Raw genomic sequence first — 17,167 nt, forward strand, 5'->3', positions numbered from 1 at the left:
TGACATTTATAACATCTGCCATGTAAATCCTAAGGGCTAAAAGGTGAACTAAACTTAAACATAGCAAAAACATTAAAAGGCCAGATAAAAAAAAATGTAACATTTGCCTTTTTTTTAACATTTTATCTCCATCTTTTTCGTATTGCAATACTATTTCATTCAAGAAATGCGTTATTAAAATATTGTTTCTGTATCTGGAATTGACTCTTTCAAGGAGACTACACCTCATCGGCATTAAAGTTGTATCTTGGTATAGTGGTTTGTTTTCGAAACCATTCCTTTACGACAAATCAGCTACATTATGTTTGGCTATAAATGTGGTAACTTCGTTGATAAAGTTTTCACTATGAAACGCTAGACTGAACTTTGTAGAATGAGATTCAAGGAACACACGTCTAGTAGAATGCCGTTCTAGCCTAGATATGATGATTAGACAAGTAAGTCTTAGAAAATCACACAGTCAGGACATCTACTTTGAAACTGACTTAGTTTTGAATAGTGTATTCATTACAAGAAGAGGTTCTTATTTATAGAACTTCAACTTCTTAAGTTGATTAGCCCTCATTACAGGATTTACTCACTGGAGACCTGTAGGTAGAGTGACAATCTCTATGAGGGAATCCTTGCACCAAGTCGACTACAAGTTATAGTTTAGAGACTATTTCAAGGACCTGAGCAGCGGAAGGCCTGTGGTCTGGGTCAGCTTGCAGGAGGAAAGTCACCATCCTTCTGGAAAAGAAAACATGAAAATGATAATTTTGAACAACTAACATCAAAAATAAATAAATAAATACAAAGAAAAAAATCAAAGTTGACATCAATATATCAAAAGTTTACCTGTATATGTAAGGCACGCCCAAGCTGGTTCTTATGATGTCCAGAAAGTCCACTTTTGAAGGTCTTGTTTTCATCACTATAGTCCAACAGGTCATTCCAAAGGCGTACATGTCAACCTGGAGAAAGGATTACAAATAACAATTAAATTGATGGTTCTTAATATGAATATTCAAAATAATGTAAAATCTATAATAAAAATAATCGTATTTTTATCAAAACAATTATGTGGCTAATACTTTAAATGCTGGCATTTTATAAAAAAATATGTTTAAATGTATATTACAATAATAGCTTCTTTAATAGCTAGACCATTCTTCTAAAGGATATTTGTGTTTGCTAAATGCCTGAGGGCAACAAAATCTTTCTCACAGATATCACCCTTCCTCTCCCCACTAACTGGTCCACAAAAGAGATTGGACTATGGCGCACTGAGCATGCTATAAGCATGAGAGATTCGCAATATAAAAGCAATTTAAAAGTAAAATATGAGCACATTTTAAATGCAATACCTTGAAAGGATTGACTCTTTCATCAGAGTATGTTTCTGGGGCTCTGTAATACTCGGTTCCGAGCTCTACAAAGATTTCCACATGCTTGTTTGGAAGAACTCGAGAGAAGCCAAAGTCTGAGAGAAGAATGTTGTCGTCGTCGTCAATCAGGATGTTGTTTGCTTTGATATCAAGATGGACCGTGTTTTTCTCATGGAGGTAGTGTATGGCCTGACACAGCTAAAACATATAGAATGGAAAATAGTCAAACTTTTTTGATAAGTAAACAGCTATTAATGGGATTTTTGTTTTGTAGTGTTCAGGAATATTATTCAAAAGAAAGAAACAGTTTTAATATTTATTTTTATAGGAATTTTTATCACAGTATTCGAGTGTAGTCTCAAAATCGGACAAATGTAAAGAAGATAATCTATTTCATTACAATGAGAGTAGGCCTAATTTATGAAATAGTTCAACATTTTTGAGAGGGTGTCTGTAATTGTTAGGGAGTTTTTAAAATAAATAAAAATGATGGGGGGGGGGGATGAGTAGTTTAGCAGAAGTTGTTTACATGATCCGTAACCATAGTTATACTTAATATAATAAACTCTCGATAGTCTGACGGTTACGAGCCCGAGGGGCTGTTGGAGTATCAAAAACGTCGGATTACTAAAGTGTACACGTAACTCAAACCATTTAGTTCAGACTATTTATATTAAACGTATAAAAGATATTGATATAAAGCAAAGTCCCCCATTCAGACCTTAAGCTCTATGGGGCAGATGATGTGAAGGTCATTTGTTTCTGTGTCTCACGGTTAACGAGGGTGTCATGTGGTCAGCACAACGACCAACCACCTATATTTTTCCCTAACTAATGTCAGGTACACACTAGATATGGGTACAGTGGTTATGCCAAGGTTGTCAATTGTAGTCAGACTGAATTTCCATTTGATTGGATCAATATAACTTATCTTATGTTAAATTTAGAGGCGCCAAAGGATAGCGTACTTAAAAATCCCAGTCTTCATTAGGATTCGAACCCCTAAACCCCGGTTCGGAAACCATGCGCATTACTGCTCAGAAGCATGATTATTTTAGTGATTAGAATAGCTGATCAATTAAACAGCTTAACTTTTGTAATTAAATAATAATTACAGGGTTGGTGAATTCAAAATAGAAGAACTCTATAATATTGGCTAAATTGTCTGTAAATGTGAATGTAACTGATAGAGAAACAATTCACTACAAACATACGAAGAGTTTGGACCTATACAGTACAGGCTATAATTGCTAGACTAGTTTGACCTAGTGACACGTGTAAGACGTAATCATCTTCTTCTTTTCAAGTATCGTCTGTATTTTAAAGGATAATTAAATAAAATCTCAAAAACTTAAGCAACACATTAGCAGTACTTTGTCTAATATGTATTTTACCCCAGATATGTGTATTTTTAAGGTTCTAAACGTATAGTTTATGTGTCCAATTGTACGTAGGCATAGCTGCATAAATAAATGTTGGCTTATACTTAAGTAAAACATTTGCCCTTTTTATATATTTATCTTTTAAAAAGTAACAGTTACAATATCATAGTGGAAATTAATAAATATTAAAATTTTTTAGGTCTTAAACTAGATTCCTATTTATATGCATTTGTAGATGTCGTTAATTTGCTGGCCTACTAGTTAATACTTAATAGGACATAGTTTTATATTAGGTTATCAGACTAGGTCACAGACCATAGACCTATCCAACTATATAAATGCTGTATGAAACCTGATCTAGATCTAGACTAGTAGAGTTTAAATCTTAAAAAAGATATTTTACGCCTTGCATACGTATTTATACTTGCATAAATTTAGCCCATTTAATGGACACTTGATTTAAAGAAACAAATGTTCCAAAATAGATGTATTTTATAAAATGATTTTTTTTTCAACTTCAATCAAATTGATATATTTTAAAGGTCACTTTACGATCATTATTTTTTTGCAGTAATTTTAATGTAAAAATGTTTATAATTTAAATGTTAAGACTTATAAATGTTTTAGCGACATAATAAAATAAAATTCAGTAGCCTACAAAGTTATTTAAAACACTTTGGCTTACCTGTCTTATATATTTCAACTGCTGACTTGGGAGTAGAGTTGTAATGGCATCTGCAACTGCACCACGCTCGCACGCTGGCATCACCAGTGCCAAACAATCTGGTGCTTGTACCGAATAGAGAAGAGGCATGATGCTGCAGTGGTGGAGACCTTTCATGACCTGGACCTCCTTACAGAACATTCTCTTTGTTTCCTCATCCACCTTTCTGGCGTCTTCATCCGCTGCATCTTCACTTAAAGAAAACATTTTGAGTGCCAGCTTTTCTTTCGGGTCGTCTTTCGAGACGGCTAGAACGACTTTTCCATAGGCGCCAACTCCCAGCACTGCTACTTCGGAGACATTCAATTCTTCAAAGATGTCTTTCTCAAGAATATCGTCAATCAAAGAACTCATGTTGGCAGCCATAATCGGATGTCTCGACAGATCGCTTTTCCTTATCAACACAGATTTGAAGATTTTGCAGAAAGCTAAAGTTTAGAGCAACAAAGCTTCTAATCACAAAGAGATAGCACACACTCACACTTACAAATTCACAACTGAAGACAACTAGTAAATCCGAGGAAATTAAACACTAAGTCTTATTTGAATATGTATCACAGAATTGACCGAGCAGAGATTTAATATAAACATTGACACTGTAAGTGCAACTGGTCAGTTTATATAAGGTCCACTTCTCATCATGACGTCAGTAATTTTCTGACCAATAGCTGAATAGCCCGACAATTTTTATTGAATGACCAGTAAAAAAGCGACTCTAAACCTATCCCTAATTTCTCCACAAGTATATCATCATTGGCTAATCACTCACCGTCACGGTTGATTTCTCATGCGTGGTACCGCCGTCTTTAGGTCATCGATGACACCGACGTTGACCAGCTTGTCGTCGGGTCATCAAAGCTTCTGGCTTTGTTCTAGTCCGTGTCACTTAAACAAACAATGATAGTGGTAGATCCAAGGTGTCGGTCAAAATTATCGCTTTTACTTGGGAGTGACCATGCCAGTCTTATCTCAAGTGGTAGTGTCATAACAAAAACTAAAGACAAGAATGAATGAAATGGACACAAAATTGGAAAGATAGGATAGCCAATTAATTGTAGTATTTTTTTTATTTCGTTACAACGCAAAGTCGTTGTATTGATAATTGCATTTTTTTTGTAGTTTATAAAAAAAAAAATAAAGAACAATTTTCTAAGAATTTTTACTCTAGTTTATTATATTGAATATTTATTAGATTAATGTATTTTAATGATTTACTTCTTTCATTTTTCGTAAGAATTTTTACTCTTAAAGCTCTATTTCTAATGAAACAAACCTACTTTATTTAAGAAATTTCATAATATTTATTAAGACTAGAGATTGATTTAAACTATATATACATATTATAAAAGATAAGATAAGACATATAAGTGAAATAAAACGAATGCATTTGTATTTTAATTTTGAGTACAAAAAAATAATCAAATTTGCAAACATCGCTATGTAAAACTATACGTTTTTTTTTAATTTAAGCACATCAGCCTCTTAAAACAAATCACATGTTGTTTTTTTTTTGTTTTACAAAACTTATACTAAATCACTCTGTCTTTCTGGTACACATGATTTCTCCCATACACAATCACGGATCAAGTTCAAATATTTTGCACAATTGTTTCTCGTACCTGACAAAATAAGGGCAAAAAAAAACAAACAACAACACCAAAAAAAAAAAAAACAAACAATTATTTAATTCTATTTTCATAAGCACTGAATGGTGAATTGTATATTTTCTTGGGGGAGGTTATAGTCCTCGAGGTCGATTGCCAATCATACAACTTTTAAAAGTACGTCAAAGCTATCATGGTAAGTACCTTTACTCAGTTAGCGATTTCTTTCTACACCCCACTTTTTCCCAACTGGTCCTAACAAGAGATGGATCACAGAGGAAGCTAAAAGCATTAAATTGCGCTAAGCAAAAACAATTTATAAAATAAAATGTTTCTAATCGCTTAGATTAATTATTGTTAGTCTATATCAATTACAGATTTAATTACTTGGCTGATCTAAATTAATATATAAAATAACATAATATAAGCCCCCCCCCCCCCCCCCCACTTTTTAAAGTTTTTTTAAAATATGGTTTTAAACTCATTCACCTATATAACATTCTCCAATAGTTGTTTTATTCGACATAAACGTTATATATCATATGTAATATACAATGAAATCGTCTTGGATTATTATTTCAGGGAAGTGAACCAGTCTAGAACAAGAGAAAAAATAACCCAAAAAAAAAAAAGGTGACAGTCCAGACATATGGATGAAGGACAGGAAGACGACCTTTGCCTAACCCCACCTCCTTTCCGGACTTAAAAAAACATCTGTAAAACACAATAGGTAACATTTTTTTTTACTAAGCTTATTTCAACTCAGACAGTCTGTCTCTCAGGTACAAGGTTTGTTCACGTGATTTCTCCGACTCCCAATCTCGGATTAAGCTGAAATTTGTACAATTATTTCTTTTACCTGACAACTGAAGAATCAATTTAAAAAAAAAGTTAATTAACCATTGTTAATTAATTATTTAGTTTGATATCTCGAACAAGGGAAAGAAATTGTACTTGAAAGTGGAGGAAGAAACTGAATTAGGTCCCTATATAGGTCGCCGGATTAACATAAGTTTGTAACAAACAATAGATAACTATACAATCTTTTTTATTTCCATAGTTACCTTACTAACGATAACAGTCATTTCATTCCAGATGATTTTTATCCCCGGTCACTTCATCCCCGGTCATTTCATCCACAGTTTAATTTTTTTTTCTTAGTCATTGTGTAATTGTGCTGTTAAGGGTTTGCCTTTAAGCACTCATTTCATCTAGTAAATAAATATGCATGAAATTTAGACAACTTTTTGATATTTTGGACATAACCTCATAGTGTTTATAGTGTTCCCTTTCTCTCTTTATGCTACTCTATAATTAAAAGAATATATTTCAATATGAAGATACATAGTAATGCGGGGTTTGTATTTAGTTATATTTCTATAGTTATGTTTATTCTGCGCATATTGCGTGATGTAAGGATCAAAGGCCAAGGTGTGCTGGAAGTGGTGAAATTCTTTTGAGACATAGAAGTACGATTGGAATAATAATGGCCACGCCGCTCTGCGCTTATTGCTTATCATCAAAGGCCAAGGTGTGGTGAAAGTAATGGAAGTCTTTTGAGAGACGAGAACGATTAGACTACTTCTGATCATGCCGCTGATAGCTTATCTCCTGTTGGCCATCTTTCACTTTACCATTATTTTTAAATAGTTTTTACTAAAATCTGAGCGTGTCATTTCAAACCATAATATCACATTATATTTTTTCTAATAAACGCTGACTTCAAGAAACACGCAAAACTGGCCAAGACATTACAAACTATATACATCAATACGACTCAATGGATCGTCTTCTGTACCTACTATTATTTGATGGATTAAAGGATGAAATGACCAGGGGATGAAATGACCGGGGATGAAATGACCAGGGGATGAAATGACCAGGGGATGAAATGACCAGGAGATGAAATGACCTGGTGATGAAATGACCAGGGGATGAAGTGATCATGGAAGAAGTGACTGGGGATGAAATGACCATTGGATAAACTGGCTAGGGATGAAATGACCGGAAACCCTCACATTCCTAGTATTCAATATGTAAGCTTGAGGAGCTCGAGCCATGAGTTTGATATCAGGTCGTCCTTATAACTGCTTTTTAAAAGCGAATACGGTCAAAATGATACCAAAGTTAATTTGGCGAATGAGGTAAATAAATAAAAACACTTCAAATGTATTGAAAAGGATGCAGTAATTAAATCTTAAAATAACGCTAAGTTTTAGATTACATTTTCTACAGTGGGAAATAGGATTTTAATCAATTTTTAGCGGCCCCCGAAAGGGGAAAAGACGCTATTAGTTTTGTGTGGAATGTCTGTCCGTCCGTCCCATTTAGATCTCGTCAACTAGAAAAGATAGTGAAAATCCGACATCATAATATTTAAGATCATTCAAAGTTCTGATGCAACGGCTACTTTTTTTCTTTTCTGAAAGCGAAAAATCTAATTTTTTAAATCAATTATGCAAGCATTTTTTTCATAAAAATGCACCACTTTTACAACTATTCACTGTTAATAGTAAGAAACACTGGAGACTCTTTTGTGAAGGTGCATTGAACATGCCATATAATTAACACATTTATGAAAACAGTTGTAGATTTTTAGTCAAAACATTTTCTTTTTTACATTTGTATTGCTAAGTTATGTAAGTTCTGTTATATTAACTACTATATTTATACAAAATTTTCAAAAAATTTTTTGTTTGTTAACAGCGCTCTAGAAATAAAATTATCATTTTTAAATAATCATGTATATATATATGTATGTATCTTGAATACTAACTCAAAAATATACATCTAAAAGACAAGTGGTTCTCAAACTGTGGTCCATAGCCCCCAGGGGGTTCTAGAGACGACCATAGGAGGTCCGCAAAAAGATGCGAATTGTATACAATAAAAAAACATATTTGCTTTAAGACAGTTTATCTGATCGGATAATAAAGTCACGAGTCGATACTGTGACCTAATTCAACAAGTTTCTAGAAGCCCAGGTCAAATCAGAGATGACCAGATTAAACAAGTTAATTAAATAGCATACGTCAGCTTCTAAAAGGTCACAGTTAATAAAAATAATTAGGGGAGAAGTTTTTATGATTCTGGAAAGTACGATTGAGAAAAGTATAAATTAGGGGAAAGTAAGTTAGTCGGGTTCTCGCGTTGTAACGATTTTTGAAATAAACGGTCTTACGTTTAAACGTTTGCGGGCCCAGTTGTTGAAGTTACTTTGAATGAATGAGTATCATAAAGTTATTTCACTAATTATTTATATCAGTTAAAGCATTAGAAAGGTTCATTTTTAAGAAGATATTCAAGTAAAGTTATTGAATTGAGAAGTTACTAATATGTGTCATTTGAATGAGTTTATTAAAGGAGTTAAAAGAGAACACAGTTGTTTATTTATTTTTTTTTTTTGATTTTCAAATTATTCATATAATCTCCAGCGTGTGATGATTTTGTTTGATCGATAATTAATATAAGAAGCATTGCCAAGAAATTAATAAACAGAAATCGTCACTATTGGTAATACAAATCAGCTCGCCCCAACTACTGCTTAATATGTCTATTACGAACCATTCTTTGACGACCTAAACCAAAGATTTGAAGACATCCTTCAATTGGATATATTCAACTAGGTATTCAAACCTTTAGTGTTTGGACAAACTCAGATCCCAATCACAGATGAATACATTCTAATACAGGAGCAGCTTATTGAACTATCCCGTGAGACACTTAGTGCAGAGAGCACCATAGTTAAACGGACTTTGAACGCGACATTTAGTGACGACACAGATTAGTGGGTTTTAGTTCATTTATCTTATCTTATCTCTACAATACAGACGATAGACTGTTATTAGTAAGTTGGTGTTAGCAATTCAAGGTGACAACATTTTATTACGGACTCGACTAACGGGATTAGAACTTGAGCCTCCTTTTTAGGTGGCCAAGCAGTAGCCAAGCGGTTTTGTACTCTAAGTCAAATCTCCCACAGTACATTCACTACAGCCACATCTGTCAACCAGTGTCTGTTGCCGAGTAGCAGATGTCATAATAATAGCTGCGTCATCCTCGTAGAACAGTTTTCTAAATGAACACCTTTTCAAATTTAGGTTTCGGCCTTATTTCACGCTTTCACAAAGAAATAAATGTACCGAGAAATTAAATAGAGCCTTATCAGCACCAATCTTATAAAATACAGAGAAATTAAATAGAGCCTTATCAGCACCAATCTTATAAAATACAGAGAAATTAAATAGAGCCTTATCAGCACCAATCTTATAAAATACAGAGAAATTAAATAGGGCCTTATCAGCACAAATCTTATAAAATACAGAGAAATTAAATAGAGCCTTATCAGCACCAATCTTATAAAATACAGAGAAATTAAATAGAGCCTTATCAGCACCAATCTTATAAAATACAGAGAAATTAAATAGAGCCTTATCAGCACCAATCTTGTAAAATACAGAGAAATTAAATAGAGACTTATCAGCACCAATCTTATAAAATACCGAGAAATTAAATAGAGCCTTATCAGCACCAATCTTATAAAATACAGAGAAAATTAAATAGAGCTTTATCAGCACCAATCTTATAAAATACAGAGAAATGAAATAGAGCCTTATCAGCACCAATCTTATAAAATACAGAGAAATTAAATAGAGCCTTATCAGCACCAATCTTATCTTATAAAATACAGACGTTACTTGCGTTACGTCAAACGCGTGTTCCTAGATCAATCCAGTCATGCATGTTAACCAATGAATTAAATTCTGACAAGTCATTGGTTTTCCTGGCTGGCTCAGGCAACCCATTCCATGCTCTAATAGCACTAAAGTATTAGCATTTATACAAATTTGTCCTAGCATTTGGAACATTTGATGGGCCTTTATCTTTGTGTCTTTCTGAGTATTTTAATAACTTTTTTTTTTGAAAATAATGGTTCTGTGTTTTATGCATATTTGCTACTTTACTTTTGAGTCTTCTATCCAGACGTTTTTCTAAATTTAGTGATTTTACTAAATGTGTTCCTCTAGTCAAATGTGAATATTTGTATTTTATGAATCTCACTGCTCTATTTAGTTTATTTCAGAAGCGATATCAAGCAGATAGACCAACATAGACATATACTGCTAAAAAAACCAGCACACGCATGCACAGCACCGTAGTTAGACTTGACAAGGATATTTGAATTATAGGGCTCTTTTATAAGTCCATTTTATTTTATATGTCAGTGCTACATATTTTTTGGGAACCTGAAAAGAAAAAAAGTCAACCATCACACGTAATCACGGTATGGATTTTGTTTTCAAATTTCGCGCTGCATAGCATTAAGGCAGGGGTTCTCAACCTATGGGTCGCGACCCCCTTGGGGGTCGATTGACAATTTTGCCAGGGGTCGCCTAAGACCATCGAAAATATGGATTGTTATTGTCTACTCTTCTATTGCTGTATGTGTGTGTGTGTGTGGGGGGGGGGTGGCGGCAGAATGGGGGATTGTAAAAAGGGGTCACCGAACTTAAAAGGTTGAGAACCAATGCATTAAGGTCACCAATATTCGGTATTCAATATATTTTCTATATTTTGTTTTAGCCCTATCACACTAAAGTTTTTTAAGTTCTTTCGATATATTAAAGAAGTTTATATCAACTAACTCACTGTCTGTCTGTCTATCTGTCTGGTACAAATTTTGAATACGTTACTTCTCCCACTTCCCATTCTCGGATCAAGTTGTTCATTATTCATTGTTTCTAACAAAACTTGAATCAATAAAAAATGTACCAGTTAGTTCATAAATTAGAGGTAATTAATTAATTTTGTTTGAAATCAAAAATGGGAAACAAATCTTACAGTATTGGGAGATAGGCTGCAAGTGCGGAAATATTTCTCTTATATAGATTTTTTAAAAAGTATTTATTTAATATTTGTTAATTAATTTATTTGCTGCAATGATCTTTTAATTTAGCGTCATTATCATTGTTTAGAATTAAACATTTGTATTGAAAAATAAGTTTTAAAATGTGTTTATTAGCCTTGACATACTAATATTTTTTTTTTTAAAGTCCAGACTAGATCGAAGTTTACTGTTAAAATTCCTCACTCTGTCTGGGTATTGAAATTCCCAGTAAGTATATATTTACAGTAATACGTATGGTTGAAGAGTAACTATATAAATAGGAATAGATCACTATGTGTAAATATATCTAAAGAAATTAAAGTTCGTTGGTTTGTCAGTTTGGAAGAATGGGCAACATATTGTACAACTCAAAGGGACAAAACTTGTCTCTGCCAGTTTCCAATGTCTTAAGACTTTCAAAAAATTTTTTTTTTCTGCATGTTTTTCACAACAAAAAAATGTATTAAACAAAAAACTAATTCTAGATATAATAAAGAAATAACACTCAAGTTGGAAAATTCCAATTTTATTACAGTATTTTCAAGAAAAAAATATATGTAAAAAAATACAGATATTTATCTCCATTTCATTAGAGTTAACAATCTATGCTTAGCTGACATAAATCACCTACGACATTAACCAGTAAAACTAACTGTATTTAGCAACGAAATTTAATTTTAAAATTAAAAAGTTTAAATATAAGGGGAGGGGGGGTGCAAAGTGGCTGAGCAGTAATCTCGTCAGGACTGGAATTTTTAATTTGGGGATTATAGGTACCTGACATTAGTTGGGGATAGCAAATTTATAGTACTTGCCAGCTGACACCCTCGTTACTGCTGTCAGACATAGAATCAGATGACATTTATAACACCTGCCATGTAAATCCTAAGGGCTAAAAGGTGAACTAAACTTAAACATAGCAAAAACATTAAAAGGTCAGATCAAAAAAAAATTTAACATTTGCCTTTTTTTTTTACATTTTATCTCCGTCTTTTTCGTATTGCAATACTATTTCAATCAAGAAATGCATTATTAAAATATTGTTTCTGTACCTGGAATTGACTCTTTCAAGGGGACTACACCTCATCGGCATTAAAGTTGTATCTTGGTATAGTGGTTTGTTTTCGAAACATATCCTATACGACGAATATGCTACATTATGTCTGGCTATAAATGAATTAACTTCGTTGATAAAGTTTTCACTATGACACGCTAGACTGAACTTTGTAGAATGAGATTCAAGGAACACACGTCTAGTAGAATACAGTTCAAGCCTAGATATGATGCTCAGGGAAGTAGTGTTGCACATGTCTAGTATAATGCAGTTCTAGCCTAGATATGATGCTCAGGCAAGTAGTGTTGCACACGTCTAGTAGAATACAGTTCTAGCCTAGATATGATGCTCAGGCAAGTAGTGTTGCACACGTCTAGTAGAATACAGTTCAAGCCTAGATATGATGCTCAGGCAAGTAGTGTTGCACATGTCTAGTAGAATACAGTTCTAGCCTAGATATGATGCTCAGGCAAGTAGTGTTGCACATGTCTAGTAGAATGCAGCTCTAGCCTAGATATGATGCTCAGGCAAGTAGTAATGCACATGTCTAGTATAATGCAGTTCTAGCCTAGATATGATGCTCAGGCAAGTAGTAATGCACATGTCTAGTAGAATACAGTTCTAGCCTAGATATGATGCTCAGGCAAGTAGTGTTGCACATGTCTAGTAGAATACAGTTCTAGCCTAGATATGATGCTCAGGCAAGTAGTGTTGCACACGTCTAGTAGAATACAGTTCTAGCCTAGATATGATGCTCAGGCAAGTAGTAATGCACATGTCTAGTAGAATACAGTTCTAGCCTAGATATGATGCTCAGGCAAGTAGTGTTGCACACGTCTAGTAGAATACAGTTCTAGCCTAGATATGATGCTCAGGCAAGTAGTAATGCACATGTCTAGTAGAATACAGTTCAAGCCTAGATATGATGCTCAGGCAAGTAGTGTTGCACACGTCTAGTAGAATACAGTTCTAGCCTAGATATGATGCTCAGGCAAGTAGTAATGCACATGTCTAGTAGAATACAGTTCTAGCCTAGATATGATGCTCAGGCAAGTAGTGTTGTACATGTCTAGTACAATACAGTTCTAGCCTAGATATGATGCTCAGGCAAGTAGTGTTGCACACGTCTAGTAGAATACAGTTCTAGCCTAGATATGATGCTCAGGCAAGTAGTAATGCACATGTCTAGTAGAATACAGTTCTAGCCTAGATATGATGCTCAGGCAAGTAGTGTTGCACACGTCTAGTAGAATACAGTTCTAGCCTAGATATGATGCTCAGGCAAGTAGTAATGCACATGTCTAGTATAATGCAGTTCTAGCCTAGATATGATGCTCAGGGAAGTAGTAATGCACATGTTTAGTAGAAAGCCTAGATATGATGCTCAGGCAAGTAAGTCTAAGAAAATCACACAGTCAGGACATCTACTTTGAACCTGACTTAGTTTTGAATAGTGTATTCATTACAAGAAGAGGTTCTTATTTATAAAACTTCGACTTCTTTAGTTGATTAGCCCTCATAACAGGAACTACTCACTGGAGACCTGTAGGTAGAGTGACAATCTCTATGAGGGAATCCTTGCACCAAGTCGACTGCAAGCTAAAGTTTACAAACTATTTCAAGGACCTGAGCAGCGGAAGGCCTGTGGTCGGGGTCAGCTTGCATGAGGAAAGTCACCATCCTTCTGGAAAAGAAAACATAAAAATGAAGAGATAATTTTGAACAACTAACATCAAAAATAAATAAATAAATACAAAGAAAAAAAAATTAAAGTTGACATCAATGTATCAAATGTTTACCTGTATATGTAAGGCACACCCAAGCTGTTTCTGATGATGTCCAGAAAGTCCACTTTTGAAGGTCTTGTTTTCATCACTATAGTCCAACAGGTCATTCCAAAGGCGTACATGTCCACCTGGAGAAAAGATTACCAAAAACTATTGAATTTATGGTTCTAAATATGAATCTTCAAAATAATGTTAATCTATAATAAAACTAATCGTATTTTTAACAAAACAATTATGTGGCTTATACTTTAAATACTGGCGGACTTATTTTATTAGAAATATGTTCAAATATATATTACAATAATAGCTTCTTTAATAGTTCAACCATTCTTCTAAAACAGATTTGTGTTTGCTAAATGCCTGAGTGCAACACAAACTTTCTCACAGATATCCCCCATCCTCTCCCCACTAACTGGTCCACAAAAGAGATAGGACTATGGCGCACTGAGCATGTTATAAGAAGGAGATATTCGCAATATAAAAGGAATTTAAAAACAAAATATGAGCACATTCTACATTAATACCTTGAAAGGATTGACTCTTTCATCAGAGTATGTTTCTGGTGCTCTGTAATACTCGGTTCCGAGCTCTACAAAGATTTCCACATGCTTGTTTGGAAGAACTCGAGAGAAGCCAAAGTCTGAGAGAAGAATGTTGTCGTCGTCGTCAATCAGGATGTTGTTTGCTTTGATATCAAGATGGACCGTGTTTTTCTCATGGAGGTAGTGTATGGCCTGACACAGCTAAAACATATAGAATGGAAAATAGTCAAACTTTTTTGATAAATAAACAGCTATTAATGGGATTTGTGTTTTATAGTGTTCAAGAATATTATTCAAAAGAAAGAAACAGTTTTAATATTTATTTTTATAGGAATTTTTATCACAGTATTCGAGTGTAGTCTCAAAATCGGACAAATGTAAAGAAGATAATCTATTTCATTACAATGAGAGTAGGCCTAATTTATGAAATAGTTCAACATTTTTGAGAGGGTGTCTGTAATTGTTTGGGAGTTTTTAAAATAAATAAAAATGATGGGGGGGGGGGGATGAGTAGTTGAGCAGAAGTTGTTTACATGATCCGTAACCATAGTTATACTTAATATATGAAACTCTCGATAGTTTGACGGTTACTAGCCCGAGAGGCTGTTGGAGTATCAAAAACGTCGGATTACTAAAGTGTACACGTAATTCAAACCATTTAGTTCAGACTATTTATATTAAACGTATAAAAGATATTGATATAAAGCAAAGTCCCCCATTCAGACCTTAAGCTCTATGGGGCAGATGATGTGAAGGTCATTTGTTTCTGTGTCTCACGGTTAACGAGGGTGTCGTGTGGTCAGCACAACGACCAACCACCTATAATATTCCCTAACTAATCTAATGTCAGGTACACATTAGATATGGGTACAGTGGTTATGCCAAGGTTGTCAATTGTAGTCAGACTGAATTTCCATTTGATTGGATCAATATAACTTATCTTATGATGTTAAATTTAGAGGCGCCAAAGGATAGCGTACTTAAAAATCCCAGTCTTCATTAGGATTCGAACCCCTAAACCCCGGTTCGGAAACCATGCGCATTACTGCTCAGAAGCATGATTATTTTAGTAATTAGAATAGCTGATCAATTAAACAGCTTAACTTTTGTAATTAAATAATAATTACAGGTGTGGTGAATTCAAAATAGAAGAACTCTATAATATTGGCTAAATTGTCTGTAAATGTGAATGTAACTGATAGAGAAACAATTCACTACAAACATACGAAGAGTTTGGACCTATACAGTACAGGCTATAATTGCTAGACTAGTTTGACCTAGTGACACGTGTAAGACGTAATCATCTTCTTCTTTTCAAGTATCGTCTGTATTTTAAAGGATAATTAAATAAAATCTCAAAAACTTAAGCAACACATTAGCAGTACTTTGTCTAATATGTATTTTACCCCAGATATGTGTATTTTCAAGGTTCTAAACGTATAGTTTATGTGTCCAATTGTACGTAGGCAAAGCTGCATAAATAAATGTTGGCTTATACTTAAGTAAAACATTTGCCCTTTTTATATATTTATTTTTTAAAAAGTAACAGTTACAATATCATAGTGGAAATTAATAAATATTAAAATTTTTTAGGTCTTAAACTAGATTCCTATTTATATGCATTTGTAGATGTCGTTAATTTTGCTGGCTGACTAGTTAATACTTAATAGGACATAGTTTTATATTAGGTTATCAGACTAGGTCATAGACCATAGACCTATCCAACTATATAAATGCTGTATGAAACCTGATCTAGATCTAGACTAGTAGAGTTTAAATCTTAAAAAGATATTTTACGCCTTGCATACGTATTTATACTTGCATAAATTTAGCCCATTTAATGGACACTTGATTTAAAGAAACAAATGTTTCAAAATAGATGTATTTTATAAAATGATTTTTTTTTCAACTTAAATAAAATTAACATATTTTAAAGGTCACTTTACGATCATTTTTTTTTTTTGCAGTGCGGCTTTCGCTTGTAATTTATGAGTATACTCATTACTTATGAAATGAGAGATGAAATATGTGTTTAATATCATTCTACAAATTATTTGTGTTTTCAGTCAAAGAAATTTGTAATTTTAATGTAAAAATATTAAGAATTTAAATGTTAAGACTTAATAAATGTTATAGCGACATAATAAAATAAAATTCAGTAGCCTACAAAGTTATTTAAAACACTTACCTGTCTTATATATTTAAGCTGCTGACTTGGGAGTAGAGTTGTAATGGCATCTGCAACTGCACCACGCTCGCACGCTGGCATCACCAGTGCCAAACAATCTGGTGCTTGTACCGAATAGAGAAGAGGCATGATGCTGCAGTGGTGGAGACCTTTCATGACCTGGACCTCCTTACAGAACATTCTCTTTGTTTCCTCATCCACCTTTCTGGCGTCTTCATCCGCTGCATCTTCACTTAAAGAAAACATTTTGAGTGCCAGCTTTTCGTTTGGGTCGTCTTTCGAGACGGCCAGAACGACTTTTCCATAGGCGCCGACGCCCAGCACTGCTACTTCGGAGAGATTCAATTCTTCAAAGATGTCTGTCTCAAGAACATCGTCAATCAAAGAACTCATGTTGGCAGCCATATTCGGATGTCTCGACAGATCGCTTTTCCTTATCAACAGAGATTGGAAGACTTTGCAGAAAGCTAAAGTTTAGAGCAACAAAGCTTCTACTCACAAAGAGATAGCACACACTCACACTTACAAATTCACAACTAAAGACAACTAGTAAATCCGAGGAAATTAAACACTAAGTCTTAACTGAATATGTAACACAGAATTGAGCGAGCAGAGATTTAATGAAAACATTG

The 17,167-nt window shown here is 33.9% G+C and overlaps 2 protein-coding genes across 2 annotated transcripts; both read right to left on the minus strand.

The window, feature by feature from the left end:
• Positions 1 to 644: 644 nt before the first annotated feature.
• LOC129928565 (probable serine/threonine-protein kinase MARK-A) lies at positions 645 to 3,839 on the minus strand. Its single transcript, XM_056043210.1, has 4 exons — positions 3,435 to 3,839; positions 1,347 to 1,565; positions 838 to 953; positions 645 to 729 (listed from the first exon to the last, which is right to left on the minus strand). Exons 1-4 carry the CDS (start codon positions 3,837 to 3,839, stop codon positions 645 to 647), a joined length of 825 nt encoding a protein of 274 aa, XP_055899185.1.
• Positions 3,840 to 13,617: 9,778 nt separating this feature from the next.
• LOC106060587 (probable serine/threonine-protein kinase MARK-A) lies at positions 13,618 to 16,940 on the minus strand. Its single transcript, XM_056043211.1, has 4 exons — positions 16,536 to 16,940; positions 14,330 to 14,548; positions 13,818 to 13,933; positions 13,618 to 13,702 (listed from the first exon to the last, which is right to left on the minus strand). The coding sequence occupies exons 1-4, from the start codon at positions 16,938 to 16,940 to the stop codon at positions 13,618 to 13,620; spliced, it is 825 nt and encodes a 274-aa protein (XP_055899186.1).
• Positions 16,941 to 17,167: the final 227 nt, after the last annotated feature.

This window comes from Biomphalaria glabrata, chromosome 10 (assembly GCF_947242115.1).
Source record: "Biomphalaria glabrata chromosome 10, xgBioGlab47.1, whole genome shotgun sequence".
Taxonomy (NCBI): domain Eukaryota; kingdom Metazoa; phylum Mollusca; class Gastropoda; family Planorbidae; genus Biomphalaria; species Biomphalaria glabrata.